The sequence below is a fragment of the Sphaerodactylus townsendi genome, linkage group LG03, assembly GCF_021028975.2.
Source record: "Sphaerodactylus townsendi isolate TG3544 linkage group LG03, MPM_Stown_v2.3, whole genome shotgun sequence".
In the NCBI taxonomy this organism is placed as follows: Eukaryota; Metazoa; Chordata; class Lepidosauria; order Squamata; family Sphaerodactylidae; genus Sphaerodactylus; species Sphaerodactylus townsendi.
This window is the reverse complement of record NC_059427.1, coordinates 63,297,551-63,321,855: the sequence shown is the minus strand read 5'-3', so window position 1 is coordinate 63,321,855 and position 24,305 is coordinate 63,297,551. Positions and strand designations below refer to the sequence as shown.

Here is a 24,305-nt window from a genome sequence, read left to right as displayed (position 1 = left end):
GTTATCCTGAGGTTTGAGAGTGATTACTGCTCAAACCAGAAATGACAAAAAAAAACATAGTAACTGCACAGCAAGCATCTAAGACATTGTATATATTTTTTCTTCAAAAATACAGCTACGGCATTCTTGCATAAAGAGATACAGCAGTACCACTGATAAATGACATACATTAATTTTAGTAAATAGAATTTTTTTTACAAAAGTTTTTCCAAATTTGTTCTTCTTCAGAGGCTGAAGGAAAACAGATGCTTCTGCAGGCCCATAAGGACCTCCATGAAGGAGTACACACAAGGGAGATTCCAACATTCTGGAGTAAATACAGAAGGAGGTAGAAAATGAACCTGAGTTTTGGGATAGCAGGTTACCAGGTTTGTGTTAATTAGCTGAACAGTTACTACTGAGAAGACCCTCCTATCTCCCCATCATTGGGATTATTCCTCTACCAATGCCAATGGTTTGCTTTTATGTCACTGTATGCTGTCCTGATATGCTGCCCCTTCATATTTTCTTTATGTTTCATTTCTTTACACATTCAAAGATCACAGAGAAGATTATATCAAAAAGTTTTCAGCATTCAACTTTCTGGAACTATTACGTCATTTTGCAAACGATAACCCCGAAAATTTGACACCCAGAAAAATGAATAAGATGAGAAAGGAGCGATGACACAGGGCAAGTGAATGTGCTTGAAACTCATCACCTGAACAACAGAGGGAACAACAAATAGTGTTCCCTCCCATTTTCCTTTTGCATAGGGGTAAGAAATTTTTTTGGCTTGAAGTGCTGAAAAATGCAATGTCAATCTGTAATAATGCTGGTGTGCCAGCAAGCCAAATTAGGAGGGCAAAATTAGAGGTGCACCTTGTCAGAGACACTAGCTGCAGCTGAGCTCTAATAGCGGCAACAGTATTTCAGGAATTCACCTGGGATTTGAAAATGCCTGGGCAAGTCTGGGAGATAATGATGAGCATAAGCGTTTTGTCTCCTTCGGCACTGAGGGCCCTCAGCAGTTCTGTCAGTGCCTCAGTCACTTGGGCAGAGCTCTGGCCCTGGGTCTGGCGTGTTGCTGTTGGCACATCTGCCAGGGACTGCCTATCGCGCTTTAGCATGACATTGTTAGGACTGGTGCATCTTCCATGTTATGTACATGTTGTTCCAAAGTTTGAAAACCACTTTAATGTGCATATTACAATTATATATATCAAACTGTTTGATGGAAAACCCGTTTTTTAAAAATCTGAGCACTCTGAAAATAAGTATGTGAAATATGTGTTTAAAAGATTTGTTTTTAAAAACTGCTTTCTGTTTAATCATACATGCATTGTAAACAATATACATTATATTGAAGAGAAAGTTCCTAAATATTTGCAAAGCAATCCTACGTGCATTGACTTAAGCCTAATTTTATTCAATTGGGCTTACTCCTAGGTAAAAGTGCACAGGACTACAGCCTTTCAGTCCAAGCCAGAGCCCCCAGTGGCCAGGGATAGTGCCACTGTGGCACCGTCCTGTCGTCTCCAGAGGGCTTTCTGGCAGCACAGGGAGAAAGAAAAAGGCACACACACACCGCTGGAAAGCCCTCCATAGGATTTAAAGGACTTATACCACCAAAAGGTTTGGCATAAGTCCAGGACTCAGACCATGGTGCAGCTAGCCACATACCTGGGGTGGAAGCCAACCAGCATCAACTCCAGGCCTGGAAACACCCCAGCCTGCCCCTCCCATGCTGACATCTGATCAGGACGACAGTGCAGCACAGACTTCCAGATTTCACTGCTGTGAAGCTGAGGTCATGAGCGCCTTTGCCATCTCTGCTGGCATGGGTGTCCCTAGCGCTGGTGGATGGGGCAAATGTGTCAGCAAAGGCCTACACTGCCTGGTCAAGTGGATTTAGCTCTCTCACCCCCCAACTGAATTGGGCCATTTGAGATCTAGAGAAAACAGCATTCCAAATGCCACACACAGTTACTCTTTAAAAAAATACAAAGCTTTTCAGATTCATTATGTTAATAACACATTTTTCAGTTATCAGTGTTGCATTATTCTGAATTTGACTGGAAATCCATCCAATAAAGCCTCAACATAATGCTTACATTGGCAGTTTATAGTAAATTGGCTGGCTTTTCATTTATTTTTCAGTTCTTACTAAAAGAAAAAAAGTTGCATTCTAGTTAAATTTCAAAAATTATACTTTTCTGGGAAGTTACTGATATAAGATTAGCTGCAATCCATTTCTTGATCATCAGTTTCTGTTTCCAACGGATACAGTTCATCCAGTGCAAGCTCTGGAAGAGAGTTCATATATATTTTATAAGTGCAAGACCTTAAAAGTTGACCTCACATATTCAAAATTATTTTGGGCATGGACTAACACAACTTCCTGCCAGCCATCCTCCCAGGAAACTAATCTCATTTTTCTAATTTCAACTAACTACTCTCCAAAGACCACCTTACTTGCATTGCCACCGTCTTATGTTCTTATGTCTTATAGCTGTGATTATGTCAGTTCCTTCCCCACCTTCAGGCACTCCAAGCTTAGCCCATTAAGCCAAGGACCACATCCATTAATTTAACTATCCAAATACTTAAGTGTAATGTTCCTCTTTGTCTTCCCCAGGAAGACAAAAGCCCTCCTTTGTCCAGAAAGATTAAGCTCTGTTTTGGCTAGAGGGCCCAATATTTCCTATAAAACAGGCATCTACCCGACACTCAGTGCCCAGTACTTCTGAGCCAGCATTTGGTTCAGTTGTGCTGCATCCCATCTGATTTCCCTTGGACACTGGACTCTGCTTTTCTGGACCCCCTCTTCAGGATAAGGTACTTATAGTCTTCCCCCACAAAATTCCAATCTATTCCAGACCTGTCCACTCAACACTATCTATCTATCTGTGTGAATTCTCTGCTGCTTTGATTGTGTGCTTTTGTAAGTTTATTATTTTTACCTTTTATAATAAAATAGTTAAACTTTTATTTTGTACTCCTGCAGATTTCCTGCAGGGACTGTAAAGGTTAGCAACAAAGAGTCTGAGCTTACCCAGCCTCTCATTAAGCATGGTTAACAAGTGTAAAGGCAAATGGTTCTTTCTCCCACCCTGGACATTCCACAGGTATAGATACTCCACTTGCTTTACAACCATCAGATCCTCTGAAGATACTAGCCACAGATGCAGGTGAAACGTCAGAAGAAAATGCTACTAGAACACGGCCAAACAGCCCAGAAACCACACAACACCCCAGTGATTCCGGCCGTGAAAGCTTTCGACAACACATTAAATTGCTTTAATTGACTGTCCTTTGTACATTCTTATAACATGAGCAGGCTTACCTTCACAGGCTTTCAAATTGGGAACTTTTTTAAGGATGGTTCTGACTCCAGGCATGACATGATCATACTGATGAAGGACTTCCAGGCAATGATCATGGAACAGTTTATCCTTTTGAGACAGACTGTGCAAGAGCAAAACAGCGTCCCGTAAAAACTGAACAACTTGCCTTCCACGTGCATCACACAAGTTTCCTTCCACCCTTCTGACAGTCAGCCACTGTCTATGTAACATTACAATAAGGACCTTCACTACCTGCAAGGGAAAACACAACACAGTTCTCGCATTCACATGTTTTAGATGTAAGATTTTCACGGCTGCCAATTTGGCCACTCACAGTTGTAAGTGATGGTGTTTCAACACAAAAGCAACATGCTTATTAGGAAAAAAAACAAGGGCTACTGAGGTAAAACTTCCATGACTAACATTAGTACATTATGGATTGATTAAACTTGTCAGCTTTAAAATAAGCAGCATTTGCCTGTAAGTCATAACATGTACTCTTATGAACTTTCATGTCCATAGAACCTTTACTGAATGTTGGGGTCAACGTGTTAGTAGCTTACCTCACGATTGCATTGACAGTCTCTTCCAACTAGAGAAATACTACAGCACTGCATACATTTGGTTAGGAAGCGAACAGTCTAAGAGTAAAAAAAACAAGCTCTTGAATCAAAACAACACAAAAGCAAAACACCAAAATTAACATAAGCTTTAATCTGTTCTTACAAGAACACATACAGTCCATGTGACATGGTCATTAAAGAACTGGACTGAGCCTGGCAAGACCCAGGTTCAAATTCCTGTTCATTATGCAACCTTGTTCTCTAATCTGAACCTGAAGTTATCTCTTTGGAGTTCTTTTGTTGGATCCTGGTGACTTTCTGGTAAGCCACAGGGTTTCCACGAAAATTAAATGCTTTCTAACAGGTTTCTGAACACTTATTTTTATGCTACATTTGTGTCCAGATTCTTTTACATGTGGATTGACCGATTTGTCCTGTATAGACAGAACAATGCTTTTGGCAAGTAATGGTCTTTATTCCACAATGGAATAAGTGAATGAACCTCTGAGGTTTATGACTGATACTATTAGGTTCTATACTAATGTTACTTGAGTGGCATCTGGATTTGTGCCAAAGTTTTATTCCCTGAGTTTGAATCAGTGCTGGATAATTTACTGTTGCCAAGAAGTAGCTCCTTTGGCATTTCCTGTTGAATTACAAGCAGCAATCCAGACTCTTACTTTTAAAAAATCCTTTACCTCTTGTTCCAACTGAAGCCAAAGCATCTCAGATGTCGATTTATCAGGTCGTGAAGTGATGTACATGTACAGGGCCAAGAGGAGGCAGTTTTCTGTATACATATATATATAGTAAAAATGATGTAAAGCATTTCAGTACTATTAATTAGTAATGTTATTGCAATACCTTAAACATTAAAACTACTACTGAGTTGCTTTTAGCACAGTGCCCTTCACTGGCTACTTGAGCACTCAGTATAAAAAATTAGATACTATAAATCACACTCGGAATCTACCTTAAAAGTGCCTTATTAAAAAAGAGGGAAAGGGGGAAAGGCGCAAACAGGAAGAATCGATAAGACCATTCCCTAAAACAATCTTGGTAATGGACTTCAAGTGGAGTTCCTGCCCCTGCCTTTGTCCACCCACCAACCAAACTCCCTGCTCACTTTATGAAACTTCCATTGGAAAAGAAATCAGGCGGGGCCACTGCCTCTGAGAGCAGCAAGCACTGTGCCAAGGCAGTGCCTAGTGCAGACAGACAGGTACCTTCTATCCTATCCTCCAAACAGCTCAGAACAGTATATGTGGCTCTTCTTCTCCCAATTTACCGTCACAGACATCATTTGACAAGCTTCATGACAATACATGGATTTGAACACAGGTCTCCCAGGTCCTAATCCATCACTTCAGAACATAAACTACACTGGCTCTGAGGAGTTTTTACAGTGGTGACAGACGGACAAATAAGAGATTTGGCACTTCTTTCTTCCTTAGTCCATCTCTCTGCCCAGGTGCAAGAAGAAAGAAGCAGCTGTCACACAGTATGCCACTGGGGTTTCCATCTGCATAACAAAGCAGAGTGTTCCAACCATTGATAGATAGGACCAGGTACTGCTATGCCAGCTGCCAAAGTCATATGTCTACCTCATCCTGCAAAATCCTTGCTCTCCACAAATGATAAAGGTAGTACAAAGAATACATTGTTCACATACAATGTGTTGGTGCAAACAGGCGTTTGCCCACTCATTTACTTGTCTTGGATAAGTAACAATTCCTTCCAACATTACGGCTTGTCAGAAATACTTGTCAAAATACTTTGTGGTACATGGATACCACAGTACAGACCAGTAACATTTCTTCTGGACTGAGATTATTTTTGGATGTATATGCATGGCTATTTAAATTGAGGCTCTGAATACTGATAAATGGCATAACATTTAAGGGAGCCCATGTTTGTGTGTATGGTGGTGGACTATGAAGGAGAGCTGGATTCACAGTTCCATTCTGACATGCAGCCCAGAGGGAATCTGTCAGAGCCTAACTTACTCCAGAGGTAGAAAGCTGGAATTATAAAATGGAGAATCATATCTACTCTGATCTCTTTGGAGGAATTTTAGATGCAGAAATTTAAAACAATGTTCAATATTACTGAAGTCTTGTAGCAGCTAATGTTGCTTAGGGTGGAAAATATAAAAACAAAATTTGTACAATAACCTACAGCCTACATATTCACTGCACACTTCCAAGATCGGTTTTCTAAAAAAGCAGTAACACTGTGAAGATTCTCTCTCACCTGAAGCAGTACAGAGTTGAGCAGCTAACTCCTGGTGTTCAACAAGCAAACTTGACAGCCTAACTATCAAATGGACAGCAAACACGGGAGCTTCAGAAGATATGCACCGGAGAAGGGCCTGTGCTTGAATATTCAGCAAAGGCGAGAAGCTTTGAAAGGAAAAAAGCCCAAATAAATTAGAAACCATAATAAAGCTTATGGCTTCAAGAAATTATCTCTTCTAAGGTATCCAAAACCATTTCCATAGCAAGACACAGTATTGTTAGGAATCTGAACAGATGGTATCTGCAGCAGCACCTGAACTGTTTATGTGCCTAAATCCTCCCTATATACTTAATACACATCCAGGTGGAGGATATGTTGCATGTTTAATGCATCAGCCTTGAAATATATTTACTGTACAGAATAAGATTCTCTAGCAACAAGTGGGTGAAGTGGCTGCCTTCACATACGCAACTGGAAGGACAGCAAACACAGCTTGTTCTCGTGTTCACAAATTGACTTACGCCACACTTTCTGATGACATATGTTTGCGGCCAGGGTGGGGGGCAACAATGGGTTAAGAGCTTGGGGGAAGCCCACTAAAGTCAGCTCCACCCCTGGGAATGGCCCAAGCCCACACCCTCCTGTGTTGGTGTGGCCTTGCACATCAGCGGAGCTGCAGGGCAGCAGGCTCTTTCAGATTCGGGCACCGCAGAGCTGTGCAGCGCCCACCCACCTGCATGTTTGTCTTCTCTGCTGGCCTGTTTGCCCCTTATATCAGTAGGGTGGGCACACATGTCAGCACAAGGCTGCACTGCTGCCAAAACTCCATTTGCCCCACTCCTTTGTATTGGGCTGTTAGAGCTACTTCCAACTAAGCTAAAATGGAACCTACTATTCTATCAAATAACAGTCACAGGTCTGTAGTTTTACTTTTCCCCACCAGAGAACTCTTAACATTCAAGATACAGAGAGAAACTGGCATCATCCTGAGGCACTAATATAGTGACAAGAATCTCATCCTTTCTTAGGCAGGCAACAAGAAACAGTTTAGAAATAAAAACAGTGGCATTGCTTTGAAGCTGATTTTACCTCATTAGTAAGTCCACCGTTGACTTTTCAGCTAATTTCAACAGAATTTTGAGGCACTGATTTAGGATGCAATGCCTTTGACATCCTACTGCTGAAGTACATGAAGTCAAGAGGTACAACAGGCTTTTAAACAAAGGATGTTGGTATCTGTCATTGTTAGTATCATCTAGTTCTGGGTTGGGCTCTTGAAGACAAGAAACAGTTCTGTCCTTTTCCACAATTTCCATACCTCCCAAATCACGGTCTGGTGTCCTATTACAGGAAAGCAGTGTACAAACAACATCCCAACTGTAAAATACCAAGTAATAAAGAATGCCCAGAGATGCAAGTGCAAACTCTTCCAGGTTAGCTTGAAAATCATCTACACTTGATCTTGTATTTGAAGAAATTCTGGAAGAAGCCGACTGGTTTCCAGAAGAAGTGCTTCCAGTCTTCAACGTTAACTGAAGGGCTTGACAGTATGCACCAATGTGATGTTCCAGAAGAGGAAGCAGGTGAACTGCCCCGGGGACTTTATAGCATTTAAGATGGGATATTCGTCTCTTGTTCTCCTCGGCGCTTTTGTCCAATGAGCCGTCATCCATAGCAATCAAACTCAGCCCAGTTACAGCAAGTTTTTTAGCAAGTTTCAATGATTCCTCCTCTTGCCTTTCCTGTTCTTCAGAGCAGGAACTCCTATCACTGTAGATTCCTGTACATCCTCTAGGTGGAAAAAAATCCCCAGAAATTTAAACACTACATGACATATGTCACCCTCTCACCTAAACCACTTTTTATTTGTACTCTACTAGGATTTGATTAATTGAACATTATTTGCTTTTGCAACTTTTCTGTTTTATATAGAATGAGCAACGGTATTAAACATAGGTGCAAGTTATGAGTTATTCTTATTTGTGTATCCTTTAACTCATTGTAATACACACATACATAAAATACTGTACAGCAGTCAAGGGACATGTCAATAAAGAACTACACTAAAAATACCAAAAAAACCTTCCTCCAAGTTACTCCTGGAAACCTCTTCATAAATAGACCTGAATTAAGAATTACTCCGAGTTTCTTTTTTTCCTTCCTTCCTTCCTTCCTTCCTTCCTTCCTTCCTTCCTTCCTTCCTTCCTTCCTTCCTTCCTTCCTTCCTTCCTTCCTTCCTTCCTTCCTTCCTTCCTTCCTTCCTTCCTTCCTTCCTTCCTTCCTTCCTTCCTTCCTTCCTTCCTTCCTTCCTTCCTTCCTTCCTTTCTTTCTTTGCCTAGGTCCTTATTTTAAGTAGCTTCTCAACTTTCCCACAGAAACAAATGAAGGTTAAAATGCCTTACTTCAAACCTACAGTGACTTCCTATGCAAAGTCAATGGGCTTAGAAGGGTACCAGCTCCATTTATGAATACACTGTTAAGTATACTGTTTTTTTCCCCATCCATACATTTTCACATCTCTAAATGCCATTTTCTAATAGAGAGGAAAGCTAGCATTGTTAAATCGGCTACAAAATAACTGTTTAGCTACCTAATTTCACATCTTTGGGCTGAAGCCAGGCTATGTAAATGTATAACTATATTTTCCTCTGATCTTGTGAATTGTTTGCAGTTTGTGTTATGTTGGTACAGTTGTTATTAAGATCATGATTAGTTTAGACGTACGTGCTAAGTGAATTAGGCTGCAGGATAGGCCCAGGTGGAGCTTCAATATTACTGCTAAGAAGATGACAGAGTCCAAAAGATGACCCCTCAACAATCGGCTGCTTCATCAGTGCTGTTACCAAGATAGAACCTGCAGACAGAACCAACATTCAAGAGACATCATTTATTACCACAGAAGTGAGGAACTTTCTTGAAGTAGTTGCATTTAGGAGTGGAGTGGAAAACATTAAAATGTTGGCCCAGTTTTCATGGGCAAAGACAAATTCAGTAAGGGAGGAGAAGAGTAACACTTAAATACACACATGTCTACATCTCCACACCCACAAAGGATATGTCTGAGCTTTGTCCTCAGAATGATGAAACAACTGAAGCTAAACTAGAAGAAAAACAAAAATCGGAGAGGCAGAAGTTAGGAAGCTAAAGATACGAACTGTCTCTTGATCCAGTGTAGGATGAATCAACCATGCAATTGGACATCTTTCTCTTGCAAGTCAGAGAAGTTACAAATACTCTGGGTTTCTACCAAACGTAGAGAATAACATGTTATGCTGCTACCTGGAGTAGATTCCCAGTGCAATCCCGTGTAGAGGTAACTTCAGTCTAAGCTCACTGAAATCAACTGGAGTATTGTACTGTCATGCAATCCCAGTCCCAATCAAACAACACAGCCACTTACCATCAAAGCCCATATTACATCTCACTTTATTCCCTCCTCTTAATCTTCTCCCCATACTCAGACAGTCCCCAGTAAAGGGACTGTGCAGAGCTGGGGTTGATGTTTTATAGGGTGTTAGATATGTGGTTTGCCATTTGTAATATTATTTGATTGTTATGCCATCCCCCAGATCTTTTTAGATTAAGATGGCAAGGTTCGTTTTAATGAATGTTATGATTTTATTGTTGTATATTGTTTGAAATGTGTGTATGTTGTCGAAGCAGCGGCTTACACGAGAGTAGGACACCTTGAGGGGTGCAAGGCAAACAAGAACTGCAAGACACACAGTCACCGTTCAGATCCGTTTATTTGCTAACCACCACCAAAGTGCTCCGCCAGACACAGCTGTTTCCAAGCTCCTTCCACTGAGTGGACTGAATTTAGGAAAAAGGAGTACGTGTACCTACTAAAATCGTCACACAGAACCATTAGGTACTTCGCTTTTCCCTGACTGAGTTGGAACGGTCCTGCAAGATCCATATGGACCAGTTGGAGTGGACGGACAGACTCTCTGGTGCTTCTGGCAGTTGAAGGATACGCCTTCACTTTCGTTCTGCCACACACAGAGCACTCCAAAAACTTTTTGCAGGGTTTTACCTTCAGACCGCACACCTTTACTAGGTTGGCTAGTGCTCTGAAGTTCATGTGTCCAAACACACGATGGTAATAATGAATGCATTGGTCATGAGGAGGAACATTAGACGTTGACACATTTGCTACCTTCTCAGACATACAGACAGTACCATTATCACTGTGTTCTAAATAATACAAGCCATTTAACAATTTCCCTTGCGCACACACAACTTCATTTTTAGATATTGTACATGTTTGATCAGCAAAAGTAACAACATACCCATCTGTCGCCATTTTAGCGACGCTGAGCAAACAGAAATCAAACAGGGGCGCATAAAGGACATTTTTAATGTGTCCATGCAAAGCAGGCACGTAAGCTGTTCCTTGCTTCTCCACAGAGACTGGAGTCCCGTTTGCCAAACACACGTGTTTGATGTCTGGGGTACGTTGATCCTCTGTAAGCAAATGCTCACGGTTCACGATGTGCATAGAACAGGCAGAGTCAATGAGCCAAGTTCCATCTCTGTCCTTGTCAGTGCACAACGTAACCAAAAAAGCAGACGAAGAAGAGGCAGAGTCCCTCTCCCAGGACCCTTCTTCTGTCTCTGTTTGGGCTTCCGTCGGTCCAGCACTTTCACGCATGCTCTTGCCAAGTGGCCAGGAGCTCCACACCGGTAGCAACGCCTGGTCGCGACAAACAGCAGGCACGACGGACGAACTCTCAGGAGTTGTTTCCCTCTGAGGCTCGGCAACGCTCTTCTGGAATTCCCTCTGTCGCATGCGCAGTCCAGCAACTTCGAGGTGACGTAGTCCAGAGTCAAGGTGGCATCCGCGAACTGTCTGGAGGCTGCTGACCAACGACTCCCCACGAATCGTCCAGCGTTTAATTTAAATCAGCAGGTAGGCTTTATGTGAGTCCTCATAAAGCAGACCACGATCAGCCAGCTCAGAAAATAACGCTTCGCGATTTTCTGTAGGTGCTCAGAGACGGAGTCACCCTTCCGTAGCCTGAGGTGATGCAACTGTCTTGTTAGTAAGACTTTCACTCCAACAGACTCACGCTGGTAGACGCCTCTGAGTAAGTTCCAGCATTCCTCGGATGCAGAAGCGCGCTCTTTGATATAGAGCAGGTGGGAGCTTTCTACTGCGAAGAGGGTGGATGCTCTTGCCCGCTCCTCAGCTCTTATCTCCAACGCGGAGGGCTGCGCGGGTAAGGGAGCTGACACAAAAGTCCACAAATCCTCACGCAGAAGATAGGCTTTCATCTTCAAACACCAGGTCACATAGTTGTGCTCTGTCAGCCGCTCGAAAGGCAAACCGGCAAAAGAAGCAGCCATGGTGCAGCCGGAACTGTTTCGCACACAGCAACAAAAACAGTTACTCTCGAGTAAGGGCAGAATCTGGGCCCATAACCTGTCGAAGCAGCGGCTTACACGAGAGTAGGACACCTTGAGGGGTGCAAGGCAAACAAGAACTGCAAGACACACAGTCACCGTTCAGATCCGTTTATTTGCTAACCACCACCAAAGTGCTCCGCCAGACACAGCTGTTTCCAAGCTCCTTCCACTGAGTGGACTGTGTCTACTAATATACAAACCAGGTGCCAATCCGATGCCCATGCCATATCAGTCTTTGCACACGTTACTTGGTTATGCACACTGCACTGATTTACACACGGCACTAGCAGGAGGGAGTGTCCAACTGTCAAATAGATCATGTCCCATCTAAGCACATGTTCCAACATATGTCACCCTGTGCCCGACTGTGGTTGGGAACTTTGGAATATAAATTTAATAAATAATAATAACTAAAGGATTGTTTAATTGGAGAACAGGCATTACCTTGTCTCTGAGCACAGATGTAACTCATTTCTTGCTTCACAAGCTTAGTGTCAAGGCTGGGCTTTTTGCTGTCTGGAAAGAAACCATTATTGTAATTTAAGTTTATAGCAAAACTCTTTCAGGTTTTTAATTCTATCTAAATTGCCTTGTATCCCACAACAACAAACACTGCTGCTGATATCTCTCTTCAACATGCTTAGGACTTAACAACACCCCACAAATACATTAACATTTTAGTGGATTTAAACGCATCTTGCTGCACTAGTAAGCCAATAGGAACGTTTATATTTTGTGCAATTAATCATGAATACATCTACTCATTTTAAAGTTTCTCCACCAGCAAACATTTGAACGCACAGTTCCAAATGAAAAGGCCAGGAAACAATATTTGCTAACATTCTGCATAAAACCATAGTGCATGCTCACTAGTGGTTCAAATGATTCTGTGAACAATATATTACAATATATAACTTGAGCTCTGATAACAGATAGGGTCATGTTTCGTCAAGACCTAGTGAAACTGTAGAACAGAGAGCTATAATTCCAGTTTGGAGCAGACCGCTTAATGGATCTGCAGCACACACATGCAATCCATAAACAAAGAGCAAGCACTGTCAAAACATTTAATGCCTAATGTATTTCATTCTTTGGCTGGAATATATGTGTCAGGAAGGTGAGCTGTTTCTTCTCCCATCACCAATCCCAAGAACTATAATTACTGGGACAGCCATCTGACACAATTTCAGCTCCATATCAGGATATAAACACGTCTTCTGCAAGACCTTCTACACCATTCTGAGACAGCTTGTAACTATTTACTACAGCCTTTCTAGATCTCTATCAATGGTCAAAGGCTTTCTGTAGTCAACCACAAATCATTTATGCTATCTGGAAGTTGTGGAGTATGAAAGGAAGTAAGGCAACAGTGATAAAAATCTTTACAGAGGAGAAAAAAACACACTGAAAACACTGAATAGACAAGGAATGCAACAAAGTTTTCATTCAGTGCAAACAACTTCTTTTATGTAAATCCTATTACCTTTATCAGAGTTTATTTTTAAGTGGACTCCAAGTATAAACCATTTCTGCTGCACCCCATGAAATAATTTGAATACTAGCAATATTTATGTTTGCCCAACATAAAAAAATACACAAAAACACAAACGTAATATATTACTTACCTTTATTAAGGCACAGAGGTTGGGAAAATACCAGGGTTTTTGAGCAGGATGGTTTGGGGGATAGCTCAGATCCAAAAGACTCTTTTGTAGGATAACTTTGCTTTTCATTTTGAGCACATCCTTCAATTTTTACAATGCTAGAAGGGCTCTTCTTAGGACTAAAAATTAAACAAAATATTTGAATTAACCACACAAAAACATTGTAGTTTTCTTTCCACTCCCCCACCCCAAAATGTAGTGTTAATGCTCTGAGTGAAGTATAACTCCAAAATGAATGTGCTTGAATCATATCCCTAGAGAATTTTAACACAATAACACAATAAGAAGAATCTTGACACAATAACACAATAAGAAGAAAACACCATATGATACATGATTTGTTTTATTTATTTAAAATATTTGGACCTCTCCTTTCCACCCAACTAGAGCTATCGAGGCAGTAAATAGTTTAAAAGACATCAAAATCAACTTTTAAAACTGTACAAAAGTTAAAGCAACAATTAAAACAAACAAGAAAAGTCAATCTAGGAATGCCACATGACGGAAAAAAACCCTCTTCATCTGCTGACAGAAGACAATGACAGAGGGGGAACAGAGGAAACTTCTTGGGGAGGGAAATCTTAGTGCTCTTTCTCAAGTTGCCACTCATCTAGCCTCAGAGGACAGGGCCACCTGAAACAGCACCTGAAAACGATTGTAATGGTCAGAAAGTTTATGTGGTATATAGGTCCTTAATGTATGCCCGCTCCAAGCTGTACAGAGCTTTCAATGTCAATATCAGCACCTTGAATTAAGCCTGGAAACAAATTGGAAGACAGTGCAAATAGAGCCAGACTGGAGTGAAATAGATCCTACCACCCACTCCAGTCAGCGTTCTCACTAAAATATCCTGTTCCAGTGGTATTTTCCAAACACCCTTCAAGGGTAATTACATGAAGGAAGCACTGCCATCATCTAGCCTAGATGTAACCAGCACACATATCACAACGCAGTCTGGGGCCCTTGTATCTTCAGAACCACATCACTCCATATTGCCCATGGAGGACACTTTGGTCCTCTATAAGTAATCTCCTGGTGGTCCCTGGCCACAAGGACGTTAGGTTGGTCTCAACCAGAGCCAGGGCTTTCTCGGCCGGGGCTCCAGCCTGGGAACTCTCTGTCAGCTGACACCAGGGCCCTGTGGGACCTTAACCAGTTCCACAGCGCCTGCAAGACAGAAATGTTCCACTGGTGTTTGGGTTCAGACCATTCGTCTGTCCAATTCCATCTTGCCGGCTTTCCAATTACCAGTAGGCACATTAAATTGTGCAGTCTCCCCTTTCTTTCTTTTTCCATTATTTAATGTTTATCTAAATTTGGTTTTATTGATTTTAATGTGCTCTACCTATTTATCTGTACACCGCCCTGAGCCCTCCGGGGGAGGGCGGTTTATAAATACAACAATAAATAAATAAATTAAATAAAGCATTTCTGGAGAAGTTATTTTCAATAGCATATCACTGAAGTAGAGCACACGGACTTCCTTTAGATCAGCTCATTTGTTCGTCTCTCACCGCTCTGCTCCCCAAGTTTCAGCTTACAATGAAATCAGACACACACACACACCAATTCTTATGCTCTCTCATCTATTCCCCATGTCACAGGTAGCAGTGAATTAATACATTTACAGGATTGCGTGTTTACATGACATATGATTCAAGTTTTATTTCACATGGTCAGGGACATTCTGTGTTTGAATAAATGCAGGATCTCCACTGTGAAGTTACTTTTCAGCAGTAGGACAGATAAAAGTGAACAGCTTCATGCAGATCAAGGGAAGAAAGATCATATCCCTACATAGTTCTGATACAGAGTTTTAAAAGACATTTTGGCCATCCTAACAAATGTCAAAAGCTTCCCATTTCCAGGTAAGCATCAGAACTGAAGTAAAAGAATGCATTCAGTTACATTTCAAAACAGTTCTGTGTACAAACAGGTAAGAGCAAAGCAACTGTTGCTGTAGCTGATCCTGCTACAGTAAGACATGAAAGTAAAGCAAAAAGGGAATGATAACACATTTCGACCATAACATACAGTTTTTAAAAATCAAACCTGCATTCTTTACAGAAGTTAGCTAGTTTTGGGTTTAGCAAGAATGTGTGTACTACTTTTGGTAAACGAGAACAGCAGCGCTATGTGCAGATTTTATACCTGGTATATGAAATGGAAGGTATAACAGACTTAATTCTTTCACAGTTCAAAAGCTTCGTTCTCAGCTCATTCATTTCAGCATCTTTGAACTGCAGCTCAGACTGCAGTGACTGTAACTGAAAAGAATAAATTGCTTGATATTAGAAACTCTGTGAAACCAACACAAGCAGAATACTAAAGAATATCCAGTGTTACTAGAAATCAACCACCAAAGCATTGTTTTGCCATTACACCACATACACTTTTGTTCAGGCTGTCATCCCAGTTTACAGCCAAATCAATAAGCTAACAAACTGTGTACCCACAGCACAGATCTTGTGTAGTAATTGTGGAAAAAACAGGCATTCAGAAACATAGGAAGAATAGCAAGGATATTATGGTGGGATTTATTTTTAAAAACATCTGAAATTTAAATAATTCCAGCTTGAAAATATTTAGTGCTTCCAGTTTTAAGCCTTTATTTACTCTTTTACCAGAATATATGTACTTGGGGCATACGAACAGCTTTGCCAGTGAAATATCAGCAAAACTATTAAGTAGCCATTGTACCAAAAACCACAACCAGGAATAACTGCACAGGTTTCTAATATGAATATTTCACATTAATTTTTGATGAGAAGCAGGCGGTACCTTTTTAGAGAATTCCTTTTCTTTTTCTCTTAGATATTGCTCTTTCTCCTCTTCCAGTAATATGTGCGCTTTCCTCTGCTCCTCCACCGTAGATTCCATCTGTTGCATGGAGTCCCGTAAAATTCTAATTTCCCCATTTTTAATAAGGATTTCATCCTGCATTTCTTGCAGCTGCAAAATTCACCCACCCAAATATCACGCATAATTAACAATTACTTATAAGTATTATCATTCACCAGTAATTAACAATATATATACTGAGAAATATGAGAAATATTGAGAGAAAGCAGCATCAAATGTCAGCCAGACAACTCCCCCGCACACACTTCCCCCCCACACTTAAGGGTTCACACCTCCTGCTTAAAAGGACATCATGCACCACTGTCATTAGTAGTAGAATCTGTCATTAAAGATAAAATTATAAAACATGTAGAAAAGCAAGACCTGCTGAGAAAGAGTCAGCATGGCTTTTGCAGAGGCAAATCCTGTCTTACAAACTTACTAGAGTTCTTTGAGGATGTAAACAGGCATGTGGATAAGGGGGAACCAGTGGACATTGTCTACTTGGATTTCCAAAAGGCTTTTGACAAAGTTCCTCACCAGAGACTATTGAGAAAACTCAGCAATGAAGGAATAAGAGGGGAAGTCCTCCTATGGATTAAAAACTGGTTGAGAAACAGGAAGCAAAGAGTGGGTGTAAATGGGAAATTCTCACAATGGAGAGATGTAGGGAGTGGTGTCCCCCAAGGATCCGTATTGGGACCAGTGCTCTTTAACCTATTCATAAATGACCTGGAAGTAGGGGTGGGTAGCGTGGTGGCCAAGTTTGCAGATGATACCAAATTATGTAGGGTGGTGAGAACCACAAAGGATTAAGCGAGGAGCCCAAGCCGACCTTGATAAATTAGGTGAGTGGGCTAAGAAATGGCAAATGCAGTTCAATGTAGCAAAATGCAAAGTGATGCACATAGGGCAAAAAATCCAAAACTTCACATACATACAGGGTCAGTGCTATCAGTCACAGACCAGGAAAGGATTTAAGCGCCTTAGTTGATAGTTCCATGGGAATGTCAACTCAATGTATGGCAGCTGTGAAAAAGGCAAACTCTATGCTGGGGATAATTAGGAAAGGAATTGAGAATAAAACTGCAAAGATTGTCATGCCCTTATATAGCTGTGGTGCGACCAAGACTTGAGTATAATTGTGTTCAGTCTCTGGTCGCCACATCTCAAAAGGATATTGAAGAGATAGAAAAAAGTGCAGAGAAGGGCGACGAGGGATGATTGAGGACTGCAGCACCTTCCTTATGAGGAAAGGCTGCAGCTTTGGGACTCTTTAGTTTGGAGAGGAGACGCCTGAGGGGATATGATTGAAGTCTATAAAATTATGCATGGGGTAGAAAATGTTGACAGAGAGAAATTTTTCTCTCTTTCTCACAATACTAGAACCAGGGGGCATTCATTGAAAATGCTGGGGGGAAGAATTAGAACTAATAAAAGGAAACACTTCTTCACGCAACGTGTGATTGGTGTTTGGAATATGCTGCCACAGGAGGTGGTGATGGCCACTAACCTGGATAGCTTTAAAAGGGGCTTGGACAGATTTATGGAGGAGAAGTCGATTTATGGCTACCAATCTTGATCCTCTTTGATCTGAGATTGCAAATGCCTTAACAGTCCAGGTGCTCGGGAGCAACAGCCACAGAAGGCCATTGCTTTCACATCCTACATGTGAACTCCCAAAGGCACCTGGTGGGCCACTGCGAGTAGCAGAGAGCTGGACTAGATGGACTCTGGTCTGATCCAGCTGGCTTGTTCTTATGTTCTTATGTTCTTACTGTCGTCGTTACAGTGGAAGCAGATTTTAAAAAACAAAAAGGGGAAGATTGTAACCTCTGATTATTATCCTGCTTGAAGGTAACATACAAAGTGGTCATTGTCATTTTACAGGCAGACTCAGAAAGGTATTTAGGACTGGACGGGAACCCGTCGGAGGCTATCCAGCCAGGTCAGATCTCTCAAATTTAAACTCAGCTTTTTCCCCATTTTTTTCCATTCCTTCTGTAATCATAACAGATCTGCAATCCTATGCTAATGCTTCATTCACAGAAGAGCCTATTAGATCTGGGGAGCTTGCCTTCACAGACTGATGCTACAGCCCTGTGACTGAAACATTACTTGGGAGTAAGCCCAGATGACCTTTGTGGGACTTACTTCCAATAAATACGAATAAAAGAAGCTGCAAAAAAAAAGTTACAGTACTATCCACATTTGCAAGGGGCTAACACCTGTTAACAATAATGGTACTTACTTCCAAGTAAGCATGGATAAAATTAGGCAATAGATTAGGAAGAGAAATTTATTCCAGCCACAAGAAAAGAATCAGATAATATAACACAGAACAAGCCCTGATCCCCTCAATCCCAGCTACCATTTCTTCATAAACCAATCATATTTGCACACAGATTGCGCATGCTGACTCAGGCAAATAGCTGCTGCTTCTAGGCAAGTGACAGACTGAAGGGCTTGAGACTTCAAAGTACAGATCCAAGTCACACACCCCGTATTGCTTGGTATCTTCCAGGGCTAAAGGATGCAGCCACAACCTTTGTCTTTCTATCCCCTTCCCACTTTTCTCTAAAGAAGTATCACTGCAGTTAAATAGTGCACACTCTCCAGTACAGAAGCATGCTACGGCAGAGTGGTCAGCCACACTGCAGAAGTAGAAAGCAGGAGGGAGAAAGAATGCAGACACAACAGAAGTAACCCAATAGCCAAAGGGGGGGGGGGGGCAAAACATACACACAAGAAGATGGAAATATAAGTAAACAAAATGGAAAACACAATTATAAGAATTCTGGCTGCTTCTTTTCTTCTTTGGCAAGAAAGAAGTTGTGGGCAGAGACTGCACTCAATCTTTTCCAGACTCTCCCCTACCACCATGAATTATACTGACCAAGCCAATTGGGCATACCAGACTGATGTCTGAGTACGTGTCAAGAAAATCTGCAGACAGACAAATTAAACATAGGCATCCCCCCACCTTCTCCTTTACAAATCACACTACCCTATCTTGAAGGAAAGATACAGCAGCTGGGTTTCCTAGACCAACATTAGTTGCTGAACATGCAGTTTAGTTCTCTCAGGGCAAAGAAGGACAACAGAAAATAATGGTAAAATATGGGAAGAGAATTGTAGGGGAGAATCGTAGGGAGCAAGGGCGTTTGTGTTGATCTTAGTTAATGAGTTTCAGGGCATGTACCTTTACTATACTTATGCATCTCCATGTATGCCAAGATATAAACTTCCATTTTAACCATATGTATTTCCAAGAAAGCTCCAGAGATTGCAATGAAATTTACTTTCAAAGAGTGCTAGCAATTGCAGCCTTAGGAAAGGGTCCTTTGAAAACATTTAGTTTATTCATTTGTATTTTATATTGTTTTTAGGACATGGGATTTAATAGTCAATTGTTTCTTGTTTTAAGAACAAGAGCTTGAGAAGAATTTCAAGTCCTTCGCTATGGCCACTGCCACTAACTTCAGTTTTGTTCTACCTAGTTCCTTGACTCAGCAAAGCTACAAGCAAATTAAGAGATTTTTTTGGTAATCTAATATGGGTGAACAGAACATTTTTTTACCCCACAAAATTGTAATCTGCCTATACACACATATACTGATTTCAAACAGTACACATAATTTACACTATTTTGAGGTACTGATAGACTGGCCTTTAGGAAGGCATTTATCCAGGTTAGCCCAGGACATGAGTTACTTTCGTCAAAGTCTTCTTTGTAAAACAGAAAATCTAACCTTTTTCTTAGCTTCCTCATATTGCGCTTGAAGAGTTTCATGTCTAAATTTATCTTTTGTTGATGTTTCCTCTGTACTACAACCTGCTGAAAGAAATTATTGTGATCTCAGTACCAGACATTAAAAATGTGTGTTTTTGTGAACAGAGGCTACAAACTCACAATCTTTGCATACATAGGCTTAGACATTAGCACATACAGGAATCAACGTAAGGCTCAAGAAAGTTCTCTTCTTTCATTGGCATTCATGCATATTACCAACAAACCAGGTCATTATCAGGAAGGTGAGACTAATGAGCATCACCCATATTTTCATCCAACCCTCCCTTTCACATTGGGCCTCCTGAGTTAAAGCCTAATATGACGCTATTTATGAACACCATGGAGGGTCTACTGAACTTCATGCCAATCCATCCACCTCAGTGGATGTCAATTCTTTTACAGAATCTAAAAAGGACAAGATACTTTTAAAAACAGAACAGAATTTTATACTTCAATAATTAGAAAAATATAACAGTCATGATTACATAGAATATAATTTTTTTTAAATGAACTTCAAACAGCAATCTCTTAATGCTGTCTTTATGCAGGCTTAGATGTCTGGCTCAAAGATACTGAACTGGATTCAGAACACTGTTTCTATGGACAAAAGAGATTTCCACCTGTGGACTGCAACTGTTTCCTCATCTGATAGCTCAGGTTAGCTTGATCTCGTCATATCTAGAAAGCATATTTGGCTCTGGTTAGTTTTTGGATTGGAGATCAAGGAAGTCCCACGTTACTAAGCAGAGGCCTACAATGGCAAACCACTTCTGTTCCTCTCTTGCCTTGAAAACCTCATAGGATTGCTGTAAGTCAACTGTGACTTGCTGGCACTTTCTACTACTAATGCAACCTTCTCACCCCAACCCCACTACAGTCTAAAATGTCCTCCCCCAGCACTTCAGTCTTTGTTTTGAGCTGCAGCAGTGTGTGCGTGCAGAGAGGTGAGACAGTTTTACTCCCTGGGCAGTAATCATTTTGCCCATGTAAGTGCTCTGCTGGATCCAAGCCACTCCTGCCTATTTGCAATATTCCACACTGTGGAATGCACTTCAGTCTCTCTCCTTTCCATAAAAATGCAAAATGTGTGCAAATGGGTGCATAACTGCTATCTACAAAAAATAGGATGATTTAACCTCCAGTTTGCAAAGAGGTATTACTATGAAAATTTCACACATCACCTTGTCAGAATGGCATTTTGTCTTTCAGACTTCAGCTTTCAACATTGCTCGAGAATATGAGAAAGCAAACTTTCTATATATCTCTTAATTGTTCTACATTTCAGTTTGAAAATTATTCTGTTACTCATTGATAGTGAGGTGTTCTAACTGTTGCCACTAGGAACTGTGAATGTGGTGTGTTTGTTTTCAGTGGCCAAACGCAAACATTTGCTTACCAGGAAATAAGTTTAACTTGTGAAGGAAGCTGGACCAAATTTTGGAAAACCTGTTTCTATTTCATATGCCATTTGTGTATAAGGACACACAGACAGTGAGAGTATAAGTTTAAGGTAAGAGTTGACTCATACATGCAAGCTCATTACTGGATGATTTATATAGGTAGATGAGCCCCGCAAAGGACAGAACATTCCATTTGCATCATTCATGCACAATGCTTTTCCATGCACCTACTTCCCATAATTAGCTGGCAATCTCAAAGTGCAGAACAAGGAATCTGGTCATGTATATCCAACTCCTCCTAAACCTCTTAGAACTACAACTGTTCAACACTGATATTCAGATACCGAAAACTTGTGATTGTATATGTATGTTAAATTAATATATTCAGGCATGTACTGGAACTTCTAACTTCTAGGCTTATTTTCCTATGTTGCCTGTGCTCATTTTAATAGCCTATAAAAATCAGTAAGTTTACATACCAACATTTATGGATAAAATCCTGCTTGTTTAGCCATGTTTGGTGTTGCATTGCAAACTTTTTTCCCTTACAATCCTTCCAGACTAACAACTATGAATTTATATACAGACGCAAATACAAATACTCAGTCCATATTGCAAAACTGCAGGGAGACTGCACATACCAAATTGGAATTTTCTGCCAGTAGAGAGGGCGATATTTGATTGTTTCATGTGATTGGAAGGTTTGCTGTCGTTATTCAGTGGGGAAGATACGTCAGAATTCCATTCTGATTTCACATTTGTTGGCAAAGAAAAATTTTGTGTAAACGCCTGGGAAGCAATAATATCTATTTCTTCCAAGTCATCAGCTGTAAAGTCATTGTTGTCCCCAAAAGGATCTTCCATTTCTTTCTGCTCATTGGGAACAAGTCTTTTGTAACGCTTGTTTGGCGGAAAGCCATCTGCATGGTTTCCAATATTACTTTGGTTTGTAGCTACCTGGGAAGATGAGGATGAAGAAGTAATTTTTGCCTGATCCATGCCATATAATATGGAGCTGTTTCTTTTCTTATTCCCAAATAAGTGGTTCACAGACATTCTGTATTAGCAATTACCCTGGCAAATACAGACAATACAAAATAGTTTAAAGCTGGAGGTGTCTTGAGGCATTGCATTCCTCTTCAAAATCTCAGGCTAGCCCTGGCATCATGGCATTGTCTCAGTTTAATGGACTCTTCTTTCCTAGAGCAGACAGAAATTATAAGTAACTGTTCTGGGGCATTAGAGAAAAAAATCTAAAGAGAATCGCAAGGCAATATATTAACAACAACAAAAACAACAGGTAATGATTGCTTAACAGATTCACTATAGGATATTTCAGATTTGCAAAATGCATTTTTAAAAATATAAGATTTAAAATAATACTGTTGTTGTATTGTTGAAGGTTTTCACGGCTGGATTCAACTGGTTGTGGTGGGTTTTCCGGGCTGTGACTGACACAGTGTGTAACAGACTTCCCTCTGTGATACACACCTGAAGATGCCAGCCACAGATGCAGGCAAAACGTTAGGAACAAGATCCACCAGACCACGGCCACACAGCCTGGAAAACCCACCACAACCAATACTGTTGTTATTCTTCTTATTGAGGATCATCCTCAAAGACCAGCCCTGTTTCTAAAAGTGCATATTAAATAGAAGTGCAATTCATCTCAAAGACCGAAGGCAGCTGTGGGTATACAGGTTTGCAGTCAGACTACGAAGAACTGTGATATTAACTTTAACATGAAACAACCTATTTAAACAGCTGCCATGTATGACAACACAAGATATTTAGAGTGTATCTCCTCCCAACCATCACTTTTTCAGTTTTTTCCTTAGCAGTTAGTCCAGTCTAAACCGACAGAAATCGAATGTTTAGCCAACCTCATAACTTTAGGGGATGGACTAACTATGCATAAGACCTTTAAATTTGTCTTTTCCCTACCCACTGCACCCTTCCATTTATTTACATGCCCTTCCTCCTCTACATTCCACTCTTCTTCCACTGTCCAGCCACAATAAGTTAGATGCCCTTTTGCTTGGTACACTAATCTTTTGCAAGTTGTCCCTGCACAAATGTGTCCACTGAATGAATGGGACCTCAGGGACCAGGAGATCTAACTCTACCAAGAACAAATTATAACTATACCTGCACTTGTGAAAGGGTGGGAAGCGGACGAAAAGAAGCAAGTAGAGTCACGTCGCAGACTCTTCATTTGCAATTATGCAAAGCCACACTGTGACAGTGCCAATGGCGACTTGCCAGAAAAATAGGCGAAGGAAGTTACAGACAACGTCTCGCTAACGCGACCACTCTGCTTCTCCCCCAAACTCACGCGCGGAATAGTGAGCAGTTTGTCACTCTGCATCAACCAATCGATGGTCTCCTCTCTGCATGGGTCGCAACCTCCGGGTATCTCTATGGAGGAAGAACGTAGAAGACACCGGGGAAAGTTGACACACGATGTAAGGCTCTCAGCAATTGGTTAATAGAGCTTTTTCCGGCCTATTAGCGGGGCACTCTCTGAGGTGAGAGTGGATCGAGAGAACAGCTCTTTTGTTTACAGACCGGGCATCCTGGTTGTGTTTGGTTAGAGTGGCAAACATGGCGTCTGGACTAAGAGCTCTCGACGAAACCTGCCTCTTTGTTGTTGCACCGACTTGGCCGTATTTTGTCTCGCCCGCCTCCCACGCGCAGGTCTTCACGTGCACACGACTGCTTAAAATCCTTCCCTCGAGTTGCTGTGCAAACGTTTCGTTCGCTGTTGAGGAGAAATAGTGCCCTGTATTATGATCCCTAAATAGCAATTGGTGAAGCAGAAAACTATTATGCCAGTATTGTGGACTGATGACAGAGGGTACTGAGGCTCTGGTTCAGGGGTAGGGAACCTGTGGCTCTCCAGATGTTCAGGAACTACAGTTCCCATCAGCCTCTGTCAGCATGGCCAATTGGCCATGCTGGTAGGGGCTGATGGGAATTGTAGTTCCTGAACATCTGGAGAGCCGCAGGTTCCCTACCCCTGCTCTGGTTGAATAAGACAGAAAACAGCCCTTGAACCTGTAGAGCGATAA

At 41.2% G+C, this 24,305-nt stretch overlaps 1 protein-coding gene across 2 annotated transcripts; it reads right to left on the bottom strand.

The window, feature by feature from the left end:
• Window positions 1-72: 72 nt before the first annotated feature.
• On the bottom strand, window positions 73-23,656 carry LOC125428954 (ATR interacting protein). 2 transcript variants are annotated; one of them, XM_048489635.1, is made up of 14 exons: window positions 23,383-23,656; window positions 21,876-22,434; window positions 19,794-19,879; window positions 15,982-16,152; window positions 15,352-15,467; window positions 13,162-13,319; window positions 11,981-12,052; window positions 8,852-8,981; window positions 7,217-7,918; window positions 6,143-6,291; window positions 4,588-4,679; window positions 3,890-3,967; window positions 3,326-3,578; window positions 73-2,285 (listed from the first exon to the last, which is right to left on the bottom strand). In XM_048489635.1, exons 2-14 carry the CDS (start codon window positions 22,288-22,290, stop codon window positions 2,218-2,220), a joined length of 2,490 nt encoding a protein of 829 aa, XP_048345592.1. In that variant the 5' UTR covers window positions 22,291-22,434; window positions 23,383-23,656; the 3' UTR covers window positions 73-2,217. The 2 variants fall into 2 exon arrangements, with proteins under 2 accessions (XP_048345592.1, XP_048345593.1); XM_048489636.1 differs by having other exon boundaries at window positions 19,794-19,876.
• Between the last annotated feature and the right edge of the window lie 649 nt (window positions 23,657-24,305).